General features: G+C 48.2%; 1 protein-coding gene across 2 annotated transcripts in view; it reads left to right on the top strand.

Annotated features, from left to right (window-relative positions):
• Positions 1-20,744, top strand: part of UBE3B (ubiquitin protein ligase E3B) — a 33,623-nt gene extending 12,879 nt beyond the window's left edge. For both annotated transcript variants that reach the window (XM_044989729.1, XM_044989730.1), the window contains exons 16-29: positions 759-930; positions 1,766-1,884; positions 2,229-2,343; positions 2,750-2,849; positions 4,306-4,425; positions 8,199-8,375; positions 8,495-8,605; positions 10,383-10,520; positions 11,325-11,390; positions 13,872-13,930; positions 15,717-15,899; positions 16,362-16,473; positions 17,197-17,289; positions 17,880-20,744. In XM_044989729.1, the coding sequence (XP_044845664.1) occupies positions 759-930; positions 1,766-1,884; positions 2,229-2,343; positions 2,750-2,849; positions 4,306-4,425; positions 8,199-8,375; positions 8,495-8,605; positions 10,383-10,520; positions 11,325-11,390; positions 13,872-13,930; positions 15,717-15,899; positions 16,362-16,473; positions 17,197-17,289; positions 17,880-18,071 (1,757 nt within the window). In that variant the 3' untranslated portion in view covers positions 18,072-20,744. The remainder of the gene's footprint in view (positions 1-758; positions 931-1,765; positions 1,885-2,228; positions 2,344-2,749; positions 2,850-4,305; positions 4,426-8,198; positions 8,376-8,494; positions 8,606-10,382; positions 10,521-11,324; positions 11,391-13,871; positions 13,931-15,716; positions 15,900-16,361; positions 16,474-17,196; positions 17,290-17,879) is intronic.
• The last annotated feature ends 215 nt before the right edge of the window (positions 20,745-20,959 follow it).

The following is a 20,959-nucleotide window of genomic DNA, read 5'->3' as shown; positions in this document are numbered from 1 at the left end:
CCTCTGTCCTAAGCCCTGTTGTGTGTCTTCTCCCCTGCTCTGTGGAGATGGGGTGTGGGACGGAGGGAGGGGGACACCTTGACATCAGAGCGCGCACACACACGCACACACACTCTGCACAGTAAGCAGGAGGCTCTTGGGAGCAGCTCTAAGGCAGAGGGCAGGGGCAGCACACAGCAGTGGGAGGAGGGACACCTGATAGCCTGCTGGGCGGCCACCCAGCCACGCACTTTACAGGGATCTTAGGTTATATTAAGAACAAATGATCCCTCTTACTAGAAAGGAGGGAGGAGGAGGTAAGCCATCACTGGTCTAGTGGCAAGGACAGGAAACTGGGAGTCCAGACTCCTGGGTTCTGTTCCTGGCTCTGCCGTTGACTCTGTGCAACCTTGAGCAACTTGCATGACCTTGCCCTTCGTGCCTTGCTTCCTGGTCTGTACAATGGGGATCATAATGACTGCATCACAAGAGGCTTCATTAACTGATGCTTGTGCAGTGCTGTGAAATCTTGAACTGAAAGGTGCTGTAGGTGTGCAAAGTATTATTAGCTAGCTAAGAGGCTTCCTTCTGGTCTCATTGTGATTGTAGAATACTTGTTCACGTGAATTGCACCCATGCCCACTGTGTGACTTTCCTCTTCACCAGCAGATAGGTTTGCAAAATGAACTGTTATCTGCAACAGGTCATAGTCATCTTCCCCTGCATGCAGGGAAAAGAGCTGCATTAAGGCTTGCTTTCTTCTGTTTTCCCTCCTGTAGGCCTCACTTATCTTGATGACCTGTTGCCCAAATTGTGGGCATTTATCTGTGAGCTGGGACCCCAGGGCGGATTAAAACTCTTCTTGGAATGCCTGAACAATGACACAGAGGAATCCAAGAGGCTGCTGGCTATGCTGATGCTGTTTTGTGACTGTTCTCGACACCTTATCACGTAGGTTACTAGCAGATGGCTCTTCCTACGGAATTCAAATATACAGATCGAATGTTCTTTGAGTGCCAGGGTGGAGAGCCGAAATGCTGCTGCAATTACATATAAATAACTAAAATGCAAGAGCAAAAGGGCATGCTTTGCAAAGAGTGTGTTGTGTAAGGGATGGACATGTGACAGGAGACGTAACTAGATATTACAGCAATGGGTGCTCTAGGAATAATTTTTCTTAATGCTTGTGTGCAACAGCTGTGTCTTAACACAGGGCAAATTCTTCAAAGGTACATATCATGCTATAAGAAGGGGCATTGGCTGGCTGGCAGGACTATTCCCAGCTCCACTGCCCACTCGCTATGTGACCCTGTGCCACTTCCTTGCCTATGTAGAAAGTCTTCCCATCTGTAAAATGAAGATAATTCTACTTACCCACCTTGTTCAAGTGCTTTGCAATCTACCAGTAAAAAGCCCTTTAAATTGTCAGAGGGTGGAGATGGATGGCAGGGAGAGGTTCACTCCCTCTGGGACACCTGGCATTGATCACTGTCAGTAGATGGGATACTGGTCTGGATGGACCTTTGTTCTTGCCCAGTATGGCCATTCTTATGTTCTAAATGCGATACTGTATTGGGTGTAGTTTATTTCTCAGACTTTTTGTGCTGTCTTATGTTAAACTCAGATATTGATCAGAATCAGTAAATACATACTGTTGGTTTAGGGGTTTAGCTCCTGCTTTAGTCGTCACAGGAAATGAGAACTCCCACTAGCTGTGCCAGGCAAAATGCATGCTCTGCAAGCCCTCTCAAAAGGGAAATAACCAACCTGTGTTTTCCTCTTCCAGAATTCTCGACGAAATTGAAGTCTATGAAGAACAGATCTCATTCAAACTGGAAGAGCTAGTTACCATCTCCTCTTTCCTGAATTCCTTTGTGTTTAAGATGATCTGGGATGGAATTGTGGGTAAGCGCGTCAGCAGCTTCATTGAGGGGACCATGATAATTATTTTAAAAAGTAGTAGTGAATCGATTCATCCAGAGGCTTCAGCCAGTTTGCTAGTATGACTTGAATGCTGTGCACAGAAAGTGTTACAAATTCTTAGGGCCGAGGGATTCAAGCCTGGATCCTGGCAGATGTTGGGCACTTCTTGTGAGAGAGGCTGAGACCCTTTAATTCCCCTAAAGCCAGTGGAAGTGGAGAACGCTTAGCCCCCTTTGTTTGTGCTGGGGAAAGGAGCGGCTCTCTGCTTCGTGTCGGCCACTAGTATATAGGAGGCCCTGAACGCTGCTTCCGTGTTTGTCTTGTAGAGAATGCCAAAGGAGAGACGCTGGAGTTGTTCCATTCTGTTCATGGCTGGCTGATGATCTTGTATGAAAGAGACTGCCGCCGGCGCTTTGCTCCTGAGGACCACTGGTTGCGGAAGTGAGTGCTGGATCCTCGCGCTGGGCCGTGTACGATCGTGTGGCTTTCTCAGCACAGCGGCTCTTGTCTTGACCATTTTGGACGTTGTCACTTTGTTAGACATGGAACTTCCTTATTGTTCCTCTCTGCCAGCCCCCTGCCAGGGTTGTTCCCTATGCTCCGTTTACCTTGTTTAATTTAAAGTCCCTGGTGATGGCGCTTCCCTCTCTTCTGTAGAGCGATTATTCTCAGTATTACTTGTACAGGGTACACATTTCAAAAGCACCTACGTCCCATTTTCAGAAGAGATTTAAGCTCCTAAATCTCTTAGGTGCTTTTAAAAATGTGATTCCCCACTGATTTTGCGAAGCTCTGTTTTCTCTGTGTGTTTCTCAGGGAGCTCTGAATACGTGTCTTGCTTTTTCAGGGACCTCAAACCCAGTGTGCTCTTCCAAGAGCTGGACAAAGACAAGAAGCGAGCTCAGCTGCTCTTGCAGTACATCCCGCATGTCATCCCCCATAAGAACGTGAGTGAGACCTGGGCAGGAGGGCTTTGAGTGCTGTATGCCAGGAGAGTGGTTGCTACTGCCCATCCTGTGGGTGAATGAAAGGGACTTGAGTCTCCAAGGTTTTCCAGTGCTGAATTCACACCCCAAAAGCCCATTTAAAAATACAGGGGATGCAGCTTATTAGCAATCTCTCATTTCCCAGCAAAAACTTGCTAGTAACCAAAAGTTGGCCATAGGCGAAAGGCCCATGCCTGAGACAGCAGCGTGGGGCAGCCCGTGGCCAGGGACTGGCTGCCCAACAGGAGGTAATGCAGGAATCCCAGTGCTGCAGAGTGGGAGGGGAGGCTGCAGCCTGGATGCTGAGGCTTTGCCCGGGGAGTGAAGGTGCTGGGGGGCCCACAGGGCTGTATGGTATTTCTCCCTGCACTCTCTGTGCTGCTCCCTGCCCTGGCACCGGGAGCCCAGGCTTGGCACATCCCAGTGCTTCAATCCCTGGCTGCACTCACACAAGCCTGCCCATATACGGGACTCTCCATGGGATTGGGGGCTCTGGAATGTGCCAGGGTAGGGTGCAGCCCAGAGAGCACAGGGAGAGCCCCCAGCAAAGCCCCAGCTGCAGCTCGGGCCAAGCTCTGCATATCCAGGGGCTGCTTTCCCTGCAGCTGGGGCTTTTCACTGCGACTGGGGGAGCCGGGGGCCCTCGAGGCCTCACAGCAAGAAAAAGGAAGGTGTCGGTAAGAGGCATGACAGTTGCTAATATCCAAATCCCATTAACATTAAAGTCAGTGGAATGGGATCAGTTCTCAGCAAAATGTTGTTAATAACCAAAATTTGTCAATATCAGGATCGCTAATAACCAGCATCCACTGTAGCTCCATTGTGTTAAACGTCTCTTCTTTACCATTAGAGAGGGTCTTGTTTGTGAAGGAAGGTCCTTCATCCCTGCTGCTTCAAGCTGGTAGCAATGCCCCATTTGGCTGCAGGAGTCAGCCCAATGGGCAGGGTATATGCAGGCCTACCAAGCTGTCCCTTTCTAGACTGCATCACGCTGGATCTGGCATTCAAGGGAGGGCTTTTCTCTGCGCAGCCGTTACGTACGCTAAGTGGGAACCTTCCTGAATAAAACACAGAAGGTTGTCGCTTAATTACATGGGGCGTAATGTCAAAAAAGGTATCATGGGCTAGATCCCACTCGCCTTATGTGGGTAGGTGTTGCTGACTTCAGTGGGTCTGTTCACATGAGTAGGGCAAGTAGGATTCAGGCCTGGGTATAATTTTCTTTAGCTAATTTTTCCCCCTTTACACTGCAGATGGTTGTGAAAGCAGCAGTATTTATCTGCTCCGTTTGTCTTTGTCTAGTACTGAATATCCATCCAGGTGGGTGAGCAGCATGTGTAACTTTCACGAGGTGCAGTGCGGAGATTTATTACCCTGACGCTGTTGGTCTCTCTTGGATTTATTTATTTATTTTTAGAGGGTTCTTCTTTTCCGAAACATGGTGACGAAGGAGAAGGAGAAGCTTGGGCTGGTTGAAACAAGCTCTGCGTCACCTCACGTCACACACATAACTATCCGCCGCTCACGCATGCTGGAGGTGAGTGGCTCAGCCCTCAGAAGCAAATCTGCCAGCCAGAAACCTGGTTTTGTTGGTGACTATGTTGTGAGTGTGTGGTTCAGTGCTTGCCCGGGTCTTGATCGAGGTACCTCTGTGGGGCCCTTGCCATCGCCTCTGGACATGTTTAACAATAGAAATAGCAACAGTGTCTGTCTGTCTGTTCTTTGCCAGCCTGCAGGAGCATTTTGAGTGTGTTTGTGTTGTGCCTGCCTGTGTTTGAAGGGACAGCTAAGGCCAAGGAATGAGTTGGTATCCAGTTCTGATCGCAGTCAGGTTCCTGATCGTTCTTGTGGCTGAGAGTTCCACTGCCTAGGCCCTGCTCCTGGGAAGTTCTGTTTCGTGCACTCCTGAGCCTCCTACTGTAACGGTCGGGGAAGGGCGTGAGCATGGAGCTCATTCTAGGTATGAAGAGCTGCAGTGACTGAGTGGGGCGATTCCTGAACGCGTGGATCACCTTGCCTGGGTCTGGGCCTGGTAGAGCACCACTTTCTGGCCAGTTGCCAATGGGAGTGGACATATTTTGCCACCCTGGGTGTTTGGGCATCCAGTAGTAGTGGGGAGTCCCAATGCCGCGCCGGGCTGACGTAGCAATGAGAACAGATGCTGGGGGGAGGAGGCAAGTTCTTCAAAGTGCTTCCTCTGTCCTCTCAGCAGCACCTCAGACTTGCGTGGGTTCGCTTAGCCAGCTGCTCTTCATCTAGGTGCTGAGGAGGCTAGGCTCTGGGCTGGCTGGTGCTGTGTGTTTGATAGGGTGACCAGACGTCCCGATATTTAGGTGTTTGTCCTGATATTTCGCTCTGCCGGCAGCACTCGCTCCTCTCCCCTGTGTCCTGATATTTTCTCTCTCCAATCTGGTCGCCCTAGTGTTTGATAGGGTGGAATCTAGCGTGGGGCGTCCTGTTCCTTACTGGGTTGAAGGTTAACTAATAAGTGCCTCAGAATATCCAACCATGGGTGAAATGGTGAGCTCAGGCCAAGGCTGTACTGCGTCCCAGACACATGCTTTGTACAACTCACAGAAGATGAAAGGATTGAAAGGTGGAATCAGCATTGTTTATGCTCATTTCCATTTTAAATAGATTAGGGCTCATTCTCTGCTGTCATGGATGCATCATATGTAGAAAGCTCTTTTAGGCACCAAAAACTCTTCCTTCCCCAGTGGAGACTCTGGTAGTGCTGCCCATTTTTCCACTAAACCGTAACAAACTGTGAAAGTTTCCCTTTTCTGCCTTGATCAGACCCGGGACTTGACATCCATCTGTGTTCTGTACACGCACTGCTCCTTGCTGAGTGATCCAGTGCATAGTGACGGGCTTGCAGCTCGATGTCAAACTCCGATCGCTGCTAGAGAGAAAACATGCCTGCGTAGTCAGGCAGCAGCGCATACCCCCTTTGGAGCGTGGGGGTCAGCAGAACCTGCTAGATTCTGGGGTGGGTGGTATCTCTTGCCTTCACCTGCAGTAACAGACAGAGCACTTGGCTCGGGATCGCCTCATCCGACAGATTTTTTTTTTTTTTTTAACAATTTCAATTGCGATTTTCTCACATATTTATTAGTGACGTAGCTGTGTCCCCACGTTTATCTCCCCTGAGTCAGGGTCTGTTCAAATGTGCCATGTTCTCATGTGCTGGAGCAGAGACCCGGAGGGAGGGGCCTAGGGCGTGCATACAAGACCAGTTGGTCCCACTCAGTTGCTTTGGTTCTTTACTTCATGCTCCCTTGAATTCACATTTGTGCTAGAATCTCACTAACTGTAGGATTTGCTGTCTTCTCTAAGGCACAGGTCTCTTATTTGTCTGTTAGTGAGCACATGGACAATAAGATAACGTGTAACTGATTCTGTGCTACACTAAAAAACTCTCTGCATTTGTCAAACAAGAGTTTTAGCAAAGCTGCTGAATAATCATGTCAGTTCTCTTGCCTCCTGCTTTATTCCTTTGTCCCTTTACCCTCTTGTTGCCTCTATAGGTAACTGTAGTGTGGGCTGTGTACAGCTGTAATTGTAGATATACACCATAATGCACTAGCTGTGGTGGTTTCCCTTTCCACACAATGAGTTGTCCCATCTCTGAGGGTATGTCTACACTACGAAATTAGGTCGAATTTATAGAAGTCAGTTTTTCAGAAATCGTTTTTATACAGTCGATTTGTGTGTCTCCCCCCCCCCCCCCCCCCAAAATGCTCTAAGTGCCTTAAGTTGGCGGACTGTGTCCACAGTACCGAGGCTAGCGTCGACATCCGGAGCGCTGCACTGTGGGTAGCTATCCCACAGTTCCCGCAGTCTCCACTGCCCATTGGGATTCTGGGTTGAGATCCCAAAGCCTGATGGGGGAAAAGCAGTGTCACGGGTGGTTCTGGGTACATGTCGTCAGACCCCCCTCTCCTTCCTTCCCTCCGTGAAAGCAACGGCAGACAAACATTTTGTGCCTTTTTTCCTGGGTTATCTGGACAGATGCCATACCACGGCAAGCATGGAGCCCGCTGAGCTCAGCGTCACCGTACGTCTCCTGGGTGCTGGCAGATGTGGGACTGCATTGCTACACAGCAGCAGCTCATTGCCTTTTGGCAGCAGACGGTGCATTACGATTGATAGCCATCGTCGTCATATTCCTGGGTGCTCTTTTAGCCGACCTCGGTGAGGTTGGTTAGGGGCGCCTGGGTAGACATGGGAGTGACTCAGCCAGGTCATTCCCATCTTCTGCTGAGCACCCAGGAGAAGACAATGGCTAGCAGTCGTACTGCACCGTCTGCTGCCAGCCTAAGATGTAAAAGATAGATGGAGTGGATCAAAACAAGAAATTGACCCGATTTGTTTTGTGAAATCAACGGCCTGCTAAACCCAGAGTTTTGAGTTCAATCCTTGAGGGGGCCATTCTGTGTGACAGTTGTTTGTGTTTCTCCTTGATGCAAAGCCACCCCTTTTGTTGATTTTAATTCCCTGTAAGCCATGTCGTCAGTCGCCCCTCCCTCCGTCAGAGCAACAGCAGACAATTCTTTTACGCAAAACCAGGTGAGGAGGCAACGGCAGCGCGGTGACAAGAGTGATGAGGACATAGATATGGTCATAGACTTCTCACAAAGTATGGGCCAGGCAATGTGCCCCGGCAATGTGCACATCATGCTGATGAGCTCTGCATGGTCACCTGTGCTGATCAGCTCGCCACGCTGGCCAAACAGGAAATGAAATTCAAAAGTTCGTGGGCCTTTCCCTGTCTACCTGGCCAGTGCATCTGAGTTGAGAGCACTGTCCAGAGCGGTCACAATGGAGCACTCTAGGATAGCTCCTGGAGGCCAATCCCGTCGAATTGCGTCCCCCTACCCCAAATTTGACCTGGCAAGGCCGATTTCAGCACTAATCCCCTCGTCAGAGGTGGAGTAAAGAAATTGATTTTAAAGAGCCCTTTAAGTCGAAAAAAAGGGCTTCGTCATGTGGACGGGTCCAGGGTTAAATCGAGGTAACGCTGCTAAATTCGACCTAAAGTCGTAGTATAGACCAGGCCTGAAATGCTGCTTCAAAGAGAAGGTCTTTGTATGAAACAATATGTTCAGGAAACTTAGCACGTTGCTGTTCTGACCCCAAATCTGTGGCATTAACACAAGAGTTTGTCACTGTCTTTGTGAATGTGAACTCCCACGTAACATGCCGGTATACCATTTATATCCCAGTGCGACCACCTGTCAGTGTTGCATGTTTGTGAAGACATGTGTGTCCTTCTGCATGGCTAATGTGTGGCAATTCTCACCTGGGCAGGATGGATACGAACAACTAAGGCCGCTGACCCAGAACCTCATGAAGGGAGTTATCCGAGTGAAGTTTGTGAATGACCTGGGTGTCGATGAAGCTGGTATTGATCAAGATGGTGTTTTCAAAGAGTTCTTGGAGGAGATCATAAAGAAGGTGTTTGACCCTGCGCTCAACCTCTTTAAGGTACTGATGCTGAGCTGAAGAAATAGGCTCTGACCACTCCCCAGTCTGAAATGACGAGTGAAAACTGGCTCTGGTTGTTCACAATACTGATGTCTTGTCTCATCATTTTGTTTGTGTAGACGACCAGCGGCGACGAGAGGCTGTATCCATCCCCGACATCCTACATCCACGAGAACTATCTCCAGCTCTTTGAGTTTGTGGGAGAAATGCTCGGGAAGGCTGTGTATGAGGTAAGCCGAAGGAGGCCAGCACGTGGATGTCTCGCACTTTGGGGTAGCGTTGCTCACACACACCTCGTCCCAGCCCTGGGGATGTGCAGGCAAAGTGGAGGAGGGCATTGCGTTCTGTTGGTGTGCTCTGGCAGGGTGAGGAGGGCAGAATGGCCTAGAGGAATGACGTGTACGAGGAATGCTGTCTTGCAATAGACCGGTTGGGCTGGGACTCTCAAAGGGAATTAGGTGCCCAAATCCTACTGACATTCAGCTCTCTTGGCCTCCTTTGAAAATGCCAGCTTTGATGGCCTTGCTTCGTGCAGTTTAGAGCCAGAGGAGACCAGGAGATCCGACCTCCCATATGTCTCAGGCCATTGGATTTCACCCAGGTACCCCGAGATTGAGCCCAATGACTTTAGTTAAACCAAGGCATTTTAGTCTTCAAGGGACTCTGAACTGTTGTGTGCCCCAGGCAGAGATCAGGGGAGACAGGTGCCACCAGTGCCCGAGGCCCCTGCAATGGCAAGGGGGTGAGTAGGTGAAATATGCCTAAATATCCAACTGAAAAATTCACTCTGTAGCTACAAAACATAAAAGAAATGGCTAGAGTCAGAGTACGTGGGCTCCCTCTGCTGCCACTGTTGCTGCTGCTGGTGGATCTACTGCCGAGGAGTAGTAATGTGGCACTGCTTTCCAAAGACAGGCCAGACCATGGTGTTTGCCAGCTGGAAAAGGATGGAGCCATGAGGGAAACAAATTTTGCTTTCTAACTTCCAAAAGCGAGTGTGTTTAAAAGTGAATGCCAAGAGGTGGAATTAAAGGGACAACTTGAGCTAAATATAAGGAGAATGAATCATCTCCCAAACGAAGTGGTGGAAGCACCTAAATGACGTGGGACTAGATGGGAGGTGATTGCTGGGCGCTGAGGGAAGGGTTAGATGACTGGTGCAAGCCACTTCTAATGTCTGCAGCTCTAGAAGAGCACTTAGCCATGTCCTGGTCTCTCGCCCCTCTGCACACGCACTGCTCTGACGCTCTTCATTTCTGTGCATGGTGAGTGGCAACAGCTCAAGCTGCTGCATTAATGCCAACGCATCCGTTGTAGCCATCCGTTATCTCCATACCCACAGTGCCATCTCTTTGAACAGGATGGATTCATGTTCTCCAGGAGCTCATGGGTGTAGGGAGGAATAGGGATAGGTACATCCCATGGGGCTGGTAGTCTGTAGCCACTCTACTCATAGAGAAGTCCCCATAACCTGCTTGAGAAGCGGCGTTGGTGTGAGCAGAGCTTCTCTGAATCTGTATCCATGCTTGGAGTAGTGTATCCAGGCCAGTGTTCAGAGCAAGACAGTGGGAGTCAGGATTCCTGGGTTCTCTTCCCTTCTACACCAGAGTCTCACTGGCTCACCATCAGCATGTTGCTTCCCTGCTCACTTCCTGATCTGGAAAGTAGGGCAGTCTCTGCTGCTTATCACAAGGGGCTGTTGTTGAGGGTTCGTTAATATTTGTAAAGTGTTTTGAGAACTTCCCATGCCAGGAGCTTATAGAGAGGCAGAACATGACCTTCCCCCCATGAGATGATGTTCCAAATCCCAGAGATACCCCTTAGGGAAGGGGCTGCAGAGTGATGGGTCTCTGAAGAGGATGTGAGCTGTTTGGGTGGCCAGCTGTACTTTGTGCCTGTGTACAAGCCAGAAGCTTGTCGTTTGTCCTGGAGGACTGGCGACTCGAGACGTTGCACAGAGCTAGTGCAAGTGGGGTGCTCACATCTTCTCTCTCCTGTTAATTGCAGGGGATAGTTGTGGATGTTCCCTTTGCTTCCTTCTTCTTGAGTCAGCTGCTTGGGCACCGTCACAGTAGCTTCTACAGCTCTGTGGATGAACTTCCCTCTCTGGACTCTGAGTTCTACAAAAACCTCACCTCGATTAAGGTTTGCACAATATGTTCCCCACGTCCCCACTTGACTGTAACGTGCTGCTCAGAGGTCTAAATGGTGATGCCAGCAGGCGTGGATGTAAACTTTTTGCCTGCCAGGTTAATTCCAAAAGCCCTTTTAAATGAGGTAGTGTGTCCTAATGGCTAGAGCCCTGGACTGGGACTTGGGAAAGCTGCATTCTGTTCCCAGTTCTGCCACAGCCTGCTGGGTGACCTTGGGCAAGTCACAGCCCTGCTCTGTGCCTCAGTTTCCCCGTCAGTAAACTGGGGATGATGAGTGACTTCCTTTGTAAAGCATATTGAGATCTGTGAATGAGCAGCACTTATATAGGAGCTGAGTATTAATAATGTCCACAGACACGAAAACACTTGGTTCCTCCTGTGTTCAGGAGAGGTATTTCTCTGTCTGGCTGCTGTTAGAAATATTGGGCTTGCTGTGTCTAATAAATGCCCCCTTCCTGTGAGCCAATGCTCATGTTAGCTATGAAAATACTTGCGCTTGTAGGAGTGAATGTTGAGTCTAAAAGTAGGTGGCAGTGGAGGGTGTGGGATTTCTTGCTCCATGTAAAGCAGGGAGGGGAAGGTGCTCTAGTGATCTAAACACAGGATCGGGAGCCAGGAATTCCTGCCTTCTAGTCCCAGCTCATGCGCTGACGCCCTCTGTTACCTTGAGACAGTCTCTGCCTCAGTGTAGAGCACCTGCGAGGATCCCTTCCCGGGGAGTGGTCTGTAAGTGCCAAGCTGCTGTTCTCAGTGATTGTGCATTGACCCCCGTTCATCCCCTCTGTCATTCCACTAGCGCTACGATGGAGATATCAGCGACTTGGGCTTAACGCTCTCCTATGACGAAGATGTGATGGGTCAGGTAGGCCATACACGTCTTTGTGCTAGTTTCCCCTTCATATTTAGCCTCCTTTCCGCTCCTCTCTCTCTCTCTCTCTCTTTTTCTATTAATTTCCTCAGACCTGCACAGAGTTACAAGCAGGCTTCTGTGCCCAGGCAGCCTGTTTCCTTGGTGACTGGGATAGGAGATTTCAAGCCTTTGGTTGTAAATTTCTAGCAGCTCTCCTGAGTGAGTGACTCCAGCTCACCTGGTGTGTTCATCCTGCCTGTCTGATGTTTCCAGGGAGAGGTTTCAATTGGAACCAGTTCTGGAGATCCAAACACATCACTGTCCATTACTGTGGGAAATCCTCGGGTGCCCCAAATAGAGGATTGTGAATTCAGGCATTCCTCAGTGTGGGTCAGACTGGCTCCTGAGGAGTTATGTTCTTATTTTACTGATAGTGTCTTGTGCAGGACAGAGGAAGGAAACCCATGTGCAAGCTGACCTGCTGGCAGAATACACTCTACATGGAATATTCTCAGTGTTTTCCCAAGAGGTGTCTGTGGTTGTTTAGAATCAACCACTTTTTCCAAGTTTTGTTTGCATAGCAGCTTGATGACATGAGGTGCACTTTATTCTGTTATACTTCTCCTTTGGATTCTTACAGGCCGTTTCAGATCTGTGACGCAGATCCTCCAAAGGAGTCACTTTCAGTTGCTTCTAAATTTGTTAGCCTGGTACTTTTATGGCTGAAATATGGCAGGCTTGTTCCCGGTCTGAAAGTGAATTATTTGGAAAGTGTGATCCAGAAGGATTCCCCCAGTTTGAAGAAACAAGCGAGTGGAAAAAGAGAGACTTTTTTTCCTTTGTATACTTTTTTATTTAGCAAGTTTTTGGTGGAAAGTTGAAATTTGGCAGGGAGATGGTGGTCACTAGGTTGCACCTATGCCTTTTGGTGGTTTGTTGAAAACTGGTTATAATATCAGTTGTTACAAGTTTTGGGTTTTTTTTATGACTTTGAACCTGTGCACTGGATTTTGTAATGCGGCTTCTTACTGGACTGCCAGTGGTGCAGTGATGCTGCCCGCCATGTTTAGCTTAGTAACATTCATTGACAATACTTTGCCTTGCCCTAAGATTAGTCAAGGGGAATGGAGAGGAAGCAGGACTGCAAAGCAGTCTTGCTCCTTTGGTGTGAGAGGAGGTAGATGGGTGCATGCGGAAGGAGGTGGGCGCTGTTCCTTCCACCTGCTATGGAAAGGTATGCATGGCAGGAGGCCCTGTGTTCCTGTTGCTCTGCTGCTGAGTGCTCTGCTGCTGCCTAGCAAATATTTAAACATGATTTAATTTTTTAATTTGTTTTTTCTTATTTTAAAAAATAGGAAATGCCATACAAAATCCCTACATTAAATGAACCTAAGGTTGCAAAGTAAAGTATTTGGAAGTCAGAAACAACAACCTTAACCTTAACGCTGCCCCTTTGTTTGAATGCATTATAGTAAAGTTTTATTGTATGATCTTTTACCATGTTTTTTTCCACCGGACCCAGGCCTCATTCATTTTGCACGTTGGACAGAGAACAAGGCAGTGTGTTTCATGAATCCATCTGGGGTCCTGAGCATCTTGGCCTCGTTCTCTGCCGTTGTGTGATGTGTTGTGAATGAGACTGGTGTCTGCTGGAAGAGGGACAATGTTCTTGAAGTTAAAGCCCTGGGCTGGGAGCCAGGAGGATCTGATTCTTTCCTTTTGCCACCCTCCCGGTGTGACATTGGGCAAGTCCCTTATTCACTCTCTGCCTGCATTCCCCATCTGTACTATAGGATTAATACTCCCCTAGCTCCCAGGGGTGTGGCCAAGATAAATTCTTTAGAGTGTGTGAAGCTCCCAGATGCTACGGTGATGGGCCTAAAGAGAGAGGAGTGTCCCTCTTTTCTCCTCTGCCCGGTGTGTGGCAAACCAGGCATTGGACCATGCAGTGACTATGGACGGTAAAAAATGCTGACTGGCAGCCTTGATCATGGAACCCTTTTCATCCTGTCCCTTGAGGGCCCAATCCAAAGCCCATCAAACTCAATGGGAGACTTTTTATTAACTTCCCTGGGTTTTGGATCAGGGCCTGAATGAGAGGAGGGACCTGCAGAAGAATTTGTGATCATGATTACAGACTGGACTGGAAGGAGACAGAATTAAGCTGGCCCATTTCCTGGCTTTTGATGGCTTCGCTTTTCACCTTATGGTTCTTTGAATGTGTTTTGTATGGAATGCTCATGGTAGATGGTAATGGAGGAAAGGTGACAAGCTGGCTCCATCGGCAGATTCCCTACTGTTCAGGTGCTGTGCTCGTATTGAAATGAAATGCTGATTGGGAGTAGAAACGGGATTATTGTTTAACATTTAAATCCTAATGTTTTATTGTAAAAGTAAGTAATTATTTTATGGTAAGTCCCAGCTTCTGAAAGGCTTCTCCGTCCAGTGAAGTTTTCAGGCAGTAATTAGCAATATAATGATTTCTTCCCTCAGCTTGTTTGCCATGAACTTATTCCTGGAGGGAAGACCATTCCTGTTACCAATGAAAATAAGTAAGTATGGCAATTAGATTTGTAAGGTCATCACTGTAAAATACTTCATTCTGGTTCCTTGGGCTTGCATCTGGAATAGATTGAGATGGATTGGAGTAGAAAGCGCCCATAAATATCTTAATAGAATTTACTGGTTACACTTCATCGGCAGAAATTGTATTCAATTCGATTTGCAAAATAAGAATTGACTATTTAGTTTTTGAAACAGCACTTCTGAGGTCAAAGACACACAGTCCGTGATATTCGTAGGGATTTACTGATGGTTATAGATACAGACAGATGGATTCAAAGCAATTCAGGCACACGGTCTTGAGCACAGAGGGCACAGATGCTCAAAGACACCTTGGAGCAGGCAGATTCTCTCAGAATGATAGCATATGGCAGTTGTATAAAACGCTGTTCTTCAGAAGACACAGTGATGAATTCAAATGCAGTAGACAGTGGTGCTTAGACACAGGAAATCAGAGGAGACCAGAGCCCTGGAGCTATTTTCACAGATAACCAGCTTTAGATAGTTATCATAAACGTCAGCTGTGAAAGCCTAAAAACCAAGCCCCCCTCCAGCTCTTTTGTTCCCCAATCCCCATCCCCCTTCACCGATTAAATCTCTATTATGCAGATGTGTGTCTAAACTCTTAATCTGCAGCGTGCTCTTTGTAACAGCAAGTCGGGGCTGTGTTCAACCTGAAGACTCATCTGCCTCAGCTGCACTTCACAATTGAGTGTCCCCAATCTTTATCTCCCTCTGAGATCAGATCAGCGAGTCCCCATTTGAAAGGAATATCTTTTTGCTTGTCAGAAGGCTGGTCAGGAAGAAAGTCGAAAGTCCTGTGTGTCACTCTGCTCACTACGCACGTAATTTTGAACAAACACACAGAGGCAGCTGGGGAAAGAAAACTGAAAAAAAAAAATGCACTAGTGGAGGCAATCCAGGACTGTTCTTGTCATAGTCTTTGAGTTAGCTTGGGTTAGCAAGGTAGCCAGGTTAGGAGGGTTGGTGTCTAACGTGGGCGGGGGAGGGAATGTCAGTAAAATAGCTGGCTGGCTGGATATCTGCAGAGATTGTGGTTCTGGTGGGTTCAGATAGACCCCCCTCCCCCCTTTCACTAACTACTGCATCTCGGAAAACTTCTGTTTCAAGATATTGCTAAATCTGGATCCCTTGGACTCCAGATGAGGGCTCTCCAAAGCAGGCTATATTTGTCTTATGAGTCTCTTGTGGCATCTACAATGCTTGGAGGAAAATTGTTTTTATGAAAAATAAACCCAGTCGTTCTAAGGAGCTGTTCAACAGCAACTAGATGATATATGGCCAGTGCTTTGACCATGTGCATATTGTAAGTGCTCAGCATTATTGAAAGCCCTGTGTCAGTGTTGAGAGGGGCTGTCAGACCCCGACAGGATGGGGAAAACAGCTGCTGTAAAACCTTACAAATACCCTGCTTCTGCAGGGTTTGCACAGACACACGGATTAAATGATTTGGGGTGTCAGTCATTTGGCTGAAAAAATTGTGGAGAGTTCTGCACAAAAGCTGAGTTGGAAGAAGTCTCTGTCTTTGTGTTGCTGCTCACCCATAGGAGTGATATGTGCTCCAGGAACCTGACCGACCACCCATTGAAGTCAAAGGTCATGAGTCTTTCCATCGACTTCAGTGAGCCCTGGATCAGGTCCCGCGTTCCTTTTAAGCGTGCATTGTAAACTAGAAAAGTGCCAGGCCAGTGCTAGTGTGCTGGGTGTTCTCAGCTGCTTGGTGCCTCTGATTTCCTTCCTCCTTACCTTGGACAGAATCAGCTACATCCATCTCATGGCTCATTTTCGGATGCACACGCAGATAAAAAGTCAGACGGCTGCGCTCATTAGCGGCTTCAGGTCGATAATTAAGCCCGAATGGATTCGGATGTTTTCTGCACCTGAGTTACAGCGGCTCATATCTGGTGACAATGCTGAAATTGACCTAGAGGACTTAAAGTAAGTGAGCGATTCAGTCACCTGGTTCTGCTATCCAACAGGCCAGTTATGCTGTTAGAGAGCAATGTTATTCTGAGGTTTGGTGCATGGAAATTAGCTCCATTCCAGCCTTTTATTAACTTCTTCAAATTAAAAGGCGAGGGACAAACTGGATGGATGTCATTTCAGAGACGACTGGAGGAAGTACTAGCAAATAGAGCAAGGGAAGAGTCTTTCCCAGGAGCCAGTACAGGACCGTAGGATTAGAAAGACTTTCATTCTATCCTCTCCAATGCTTTTGAAGAAGTTTGCAGTAAATGGTGGATGTAGGCTTCAGGGAACGCTAGCAATTCAAGCCCCCTTTGTGATTAAGCTGTGGATTAAAGCTCTGTCTAGAGCGAGATGCAGCCATTCATTAAGCAGGAAGCTGTGATATGTTTGGTGCAGTGAAGCGTAAGCATGTTGCATTCTGTCCTTCCTCAGGAAACACACTGTGTACTATGGCGGCTTCCATGGGAGTCACAGGGTCATTATCTGGCTCTGGGACATCCTAGCCAATGACTTCAGCCCCGAGGAGAGAGCGATGTTTCTAAAGGTAAATGTCTCCTAGCTCCCCTCCTGGTAGAGTGCACCCGACCTGGCGCCTTGTAGTGGGGGCGCTGGTCATCTTTCCATTATCATCTAGACAAGCAAAACTGCTTTGTGCTCATAAACCCCTTCTCCTGGGGCCTTGTGTACACGACCGCGGTAAGTCGACTTAAGTTACGCTACTCCAGTTACAGGAATAGAGATGCTCTCCCGTCGACTTCCCTTACTCTTCTCGTACGGGTGGAGTACCGGAGTCAGCTGGAGAGCGCTCTGCTGTCGATAGAGCAGATCTTCATTAGACCTGCTATATCGACACCCGCTGCATCGCTTGCAGGCCATCTACCAGTAAGTGTAGACATGGCCTGAGTGGCAGAGAGAACAATGAAAGGCCTGAGCCCTGGAGTTCTGACACTCTCCTCTTCCCCCACACAGTGGAAGGAGGGATCCTTTAAATGATTTTGTATTGCGGGGAATATCCCTGCTTAGGTATCGCCACTTGTCTCAGGGGAAGAAGGATCGATGAGGAGCCACTGTAACCTGCGGTGGGGAGTGAATGCTGCAGACATCAACTCCCAGAGTAGCTTAAATGCGATTTATCATTAGAACAGTCAGTCGAATGGTGCAGGGCAATGAGCGAACCGTTCCTTTAGAAGACACGTCTGGTTTTAGTTTCCAAGCCGCGTTGCTCTAACGATCAATGATTGCCAGTCTTTAACCATGTCTGTTTTAGTTTGTTACCAGCTGCTCCCGGCCTCCGCTTCTGGGCTTTGCCTACCTCAAGCCTCCTTTCTCCATCCGCTGCGTAGAAGTCTCAGACGATCAGGTACGCGGCCAGAATGGTCCGAACAGCGGTTCTCCAACCTTTATGCATTGGAGATCCCCTCCTGAGGCCTTTTCCAGCGCTCCTCCCATCCCTGCCCTGCTTCCACCCCTTCCCTGCAGCAACTAGAAAGCACCAGTGCATAGAAAGTGTCCGTCAGACAGCGTTCAGGAGACAAGATGAAAACACGCCCTTTAACGTGGTGCACTCAGCTCCCCCCACACCCTCTCGTGCCCGTGCCCCTGTTGCCTGCCTGCAGGTTAGTACCTCCCCTTGTGGTCTGCAGCTGCTCTGGGTCACTTGACTTTGGTGCTTCCCTCCTGAGTCTTTGCTACTGTTGGGTTTTGTGTTGTCTGCAGGGTCAATCACGGTTGAATTTTCACCAAGGAGAAGTTACCCCTTAGTGCTAGATGGGGCCTTGAGAGCCAGGACTCTACTGGGTTCCGATTCCCCCTGCTTCCGCCACAGGCTTACTGTGTATTAGTCTCCCTGCCTTGGTGTCAGGATAATGCCTCCCTCCTTAATGCTGTGCCTGGCTGCACAGTGCTCTGCCAGAGCAGTGCGAGGTAACATGCCTCTCCCTCTGTTCCCAGGACACTGGCGATACGCTGGGCAGCGTGCTAAGGGGCTTCTTCACCATACGCAAGAAAGAGCCAGGCGGCCGGCTCCCCACCTCTTCTACGTGTTTTAACCTGCTCAAGCTTCCTAACTACAGCAAGAAGAGCATCTTGCGAGAGAAGCTGCGCTATGCCATCAGCATGAACACAGGCTTTGAGCTCTCGTAGCTGCTTTGGCGCCTGGGGTCGGCTCCAAGAGCCGCTAGCTGATGCAGGACACACGGCCCTTCGTGCGAAGCGGGTGGGTCAGCTCCAAGACAAATATATGCAAATGGTATTAGAGGTTCACAGGGAGAGCTCCTGGGCTAGGCAGCTGCGGGATCTGCCCAAGCTCTCCTGCAGCACTAGGGCAGTGCTGGGTCGGATCCAATACGCTTGTCGTCATGTAAACTATTTTTTAAAATCAAACCCGGGGAAAGCATTAAAGTAGCATTGAAAACCCCAGTCTGGATCCAGCAGCCCGCGGGCCTGGGCCATGATGTGGAATCCAAGTTAGCTGCTGTCGTGCAGGAGGGTTTTTTCCTTTCCTAGGAGATGGCCCAGCTGTTCCTTTGGGTGGCGCCATTCGAAGTAAGGCGACGGTGGAAGCGTTGCTGAAGTACTAGGGGGCTAGCCGGCAGTCAGCTGCACTGACTGTGCGTGTTCCCTTAGTCCCTTCGCTCTGGCAAAGCTTTGCAGTGATGACGTTCTGAGGTCCCGTGCACCAGGCAAGGCCGGCGTGCTCATCTCCCGTGAAAACAAACAGCTTGCCATAATGGCAGAAAAATCAACCCGCCGCTCTCCAAGACCGTTTCAAAATGCTGTAGAATAGGAGCTCAAAGAACCGACACAGAGGCTGGAAGGCAGAGGCAGTCGCACTGCTGCTGGCTCCTTGCCAGTTCTGCATGTTGGAGGAGAGGGACCACTCTGCTTTTAAGCAAATTAGAACAAGATTTAACTTTATTTTATTTTCATCTTACAAGTGACCAGGAAGCACAGTGGCACTTGTATAGCATTCGACTCCGTCAGTGTCATTAAATGCATCTTCCATAGTCATCTTTAATGCTTGGAATGCATCAAGCTGCCAACAGCCCGTTTTAAAACGCCTCAGCTGGGAAGTTCACTTCTTGCTCAGAGATGTAAATTTCATATTTCAGTTTATCTTCTCTCTCCCTTATGGAGGTCTCTGCTTTAGCCCATTTGCAACCCCGACTTGGCCTCTCCAAAGCCCAGTGATGTTTGCTTGCCAAACTATTTATTTGTAATATTTTTGGCCTTATTTTATTAGCTTCTGCTCACCTGCTGCATTCAGCTTTTTAGCTGGTGGTTATGAAGGGTCTTTTTCAGGAGGGAGGGAGTGTGTTTGTGTGTATGTGTGAGATTCCCACCTGCTGGCCATTTCCACTTCTTTTTTAATGACAAAATATAGAGACTGTCCTGTCAAACCTGGTTTAGGCCTGCTGCTTTGCACCTCTGACATTTTACAGCCAGAGTGGATCCTGTCTCAGCCCAGCAGTTCTCCATGTTCCATCAAGAAAGGACGCTGCTTTCTCTCAGGTGTTCCCTTGTGCTGCATGGATTTCTGGAAAGCACCGTATGCTCTAATGTTCAGGAACATAATTATTTTATTTAACTTCTTCACTCTGCCTATTGCAACCCAGCTAAAAGGAGCTTGTGCCGAGGCTGCCAGCTTCCCCCCTCACCTTCCTTTCCCTCTCTTAGCATATGAGGGGTGTGTGTGTATGTTTGTGGTTTTAACAAATCCTACTCTCTGCAATACCTAGGCGGATCCAATGAAAGCATCGCTGTGCAAGTCACCCAGCAGCAGATGCTACCATGCAAGGCTACCTCATCTTCAGGATCTTTTCAATAGGTATGAATGGCAGGGGATCCAAACCCAGGCATGTTTTGCATAGCACAAGTCTCAGCACCGGAATGGTCCCCAGGGTGTTGGGCAGGCCCTCTGAATCCTTGGTGAGAGACAAGAAGTAGAAAGCAGACCAGAAAATGCTCCCAGCTGGAATCCCTCAAACAAGAGCATCCGAATGCCTGTCATGTTTTCTCTTCTTTCATTTTAATCGACAGTGAATTTCAAGGGAATAAGCCTCCTCTACTTGAGAACTATTGCTGGAAAATGCATCTCAAATCCTCCTATGTTAGGGACTTTTTCTGTGTGAACTCTATTCTGTAGGAATGAACTGATCTATTAATGAAGGAAGAAGCGTCTGCTAAGTTGAGTGAATATGGAGAATTTATAGAGAGCAGTAAATACCGTTTTTGATTTGTGTAAGTGATCACTTAACACTTGTTAACCATCCTATAGACTGAAAGGCCATGACACTGACCTGTAACAGATTATTGTAGCTTCAGATATGACACAGTATCTTTTTTCTTAGATAAACACAGTGTCCAGTTAGATCACAAGCCTGAAATTGTTTGTTAAACAACAAATCTCTGCTCCCCTTTAAGTTTCCTTGAAAAGTTTGGAAATATTGCACTATACAAGACACTACATCTATAATTTTGTAGCTATTGTATCAATTGTGATTGTGTAATAAACTACACACACCCTGTTGGCTATATGGATAACAGCATTTCTCATAAGTAACTGATTTCTGTATGACTTTGAGAGGCTCTGTTACATTTGTATTGAGTAGAAGGCTATGAATATGTGACAGGTCCTGCCCTGGATGTCTGTACTTTGCATGTATGTTCTGTGTGGGGAGGAGAGAGTTTTTTGCTATAGGAGATTAATGAGTTTATTTTTTCTATAGATAAGACTTAATGGTCCTGAGATCCTGGCACATCCCATGTGTCAAAAATGCAGAAAGATATTAAATAAACCTGACGTGTTGAATAAGACCATTGGGCACTTTTCTTTCTTTGGGGGCAGACCTCTCTTGTGTCAGAGCAGTGTTCCAGCTCTGCTTGGGGCAAAGGCAGACGCTTTATAGACATGGGCACACTTGCCGTGAGATCTGATGCTGGTGGAGGTTGCGGGGGCAAGAGGGAGAAGGCAGAATCAAGGCACTGACTCCATTGTTAAGACTGGGTCAGAGGCAGAGGAATGGCCATGG

The sequence above is a fragment of the Mauremys mutica genome, chromosome 16, assembly GCF_020497125.1.
Source record: "Mauremys mutica isolate MM-2020 ecotype Southern chromosome 16, ASM2049712v1, whole genome shotgun sequence".
NCBI classification, from domain to species: Eukaryota; Metazoa; Chordata; order Testudines; family Geoemydidae; genus Mauremys; species Mauremys mutica.
The sequence above is the reverse complement of the archived record's forward strand: the minus strand, read 5'-3'. Positions and strand labels throughout refer to the sequence as shown.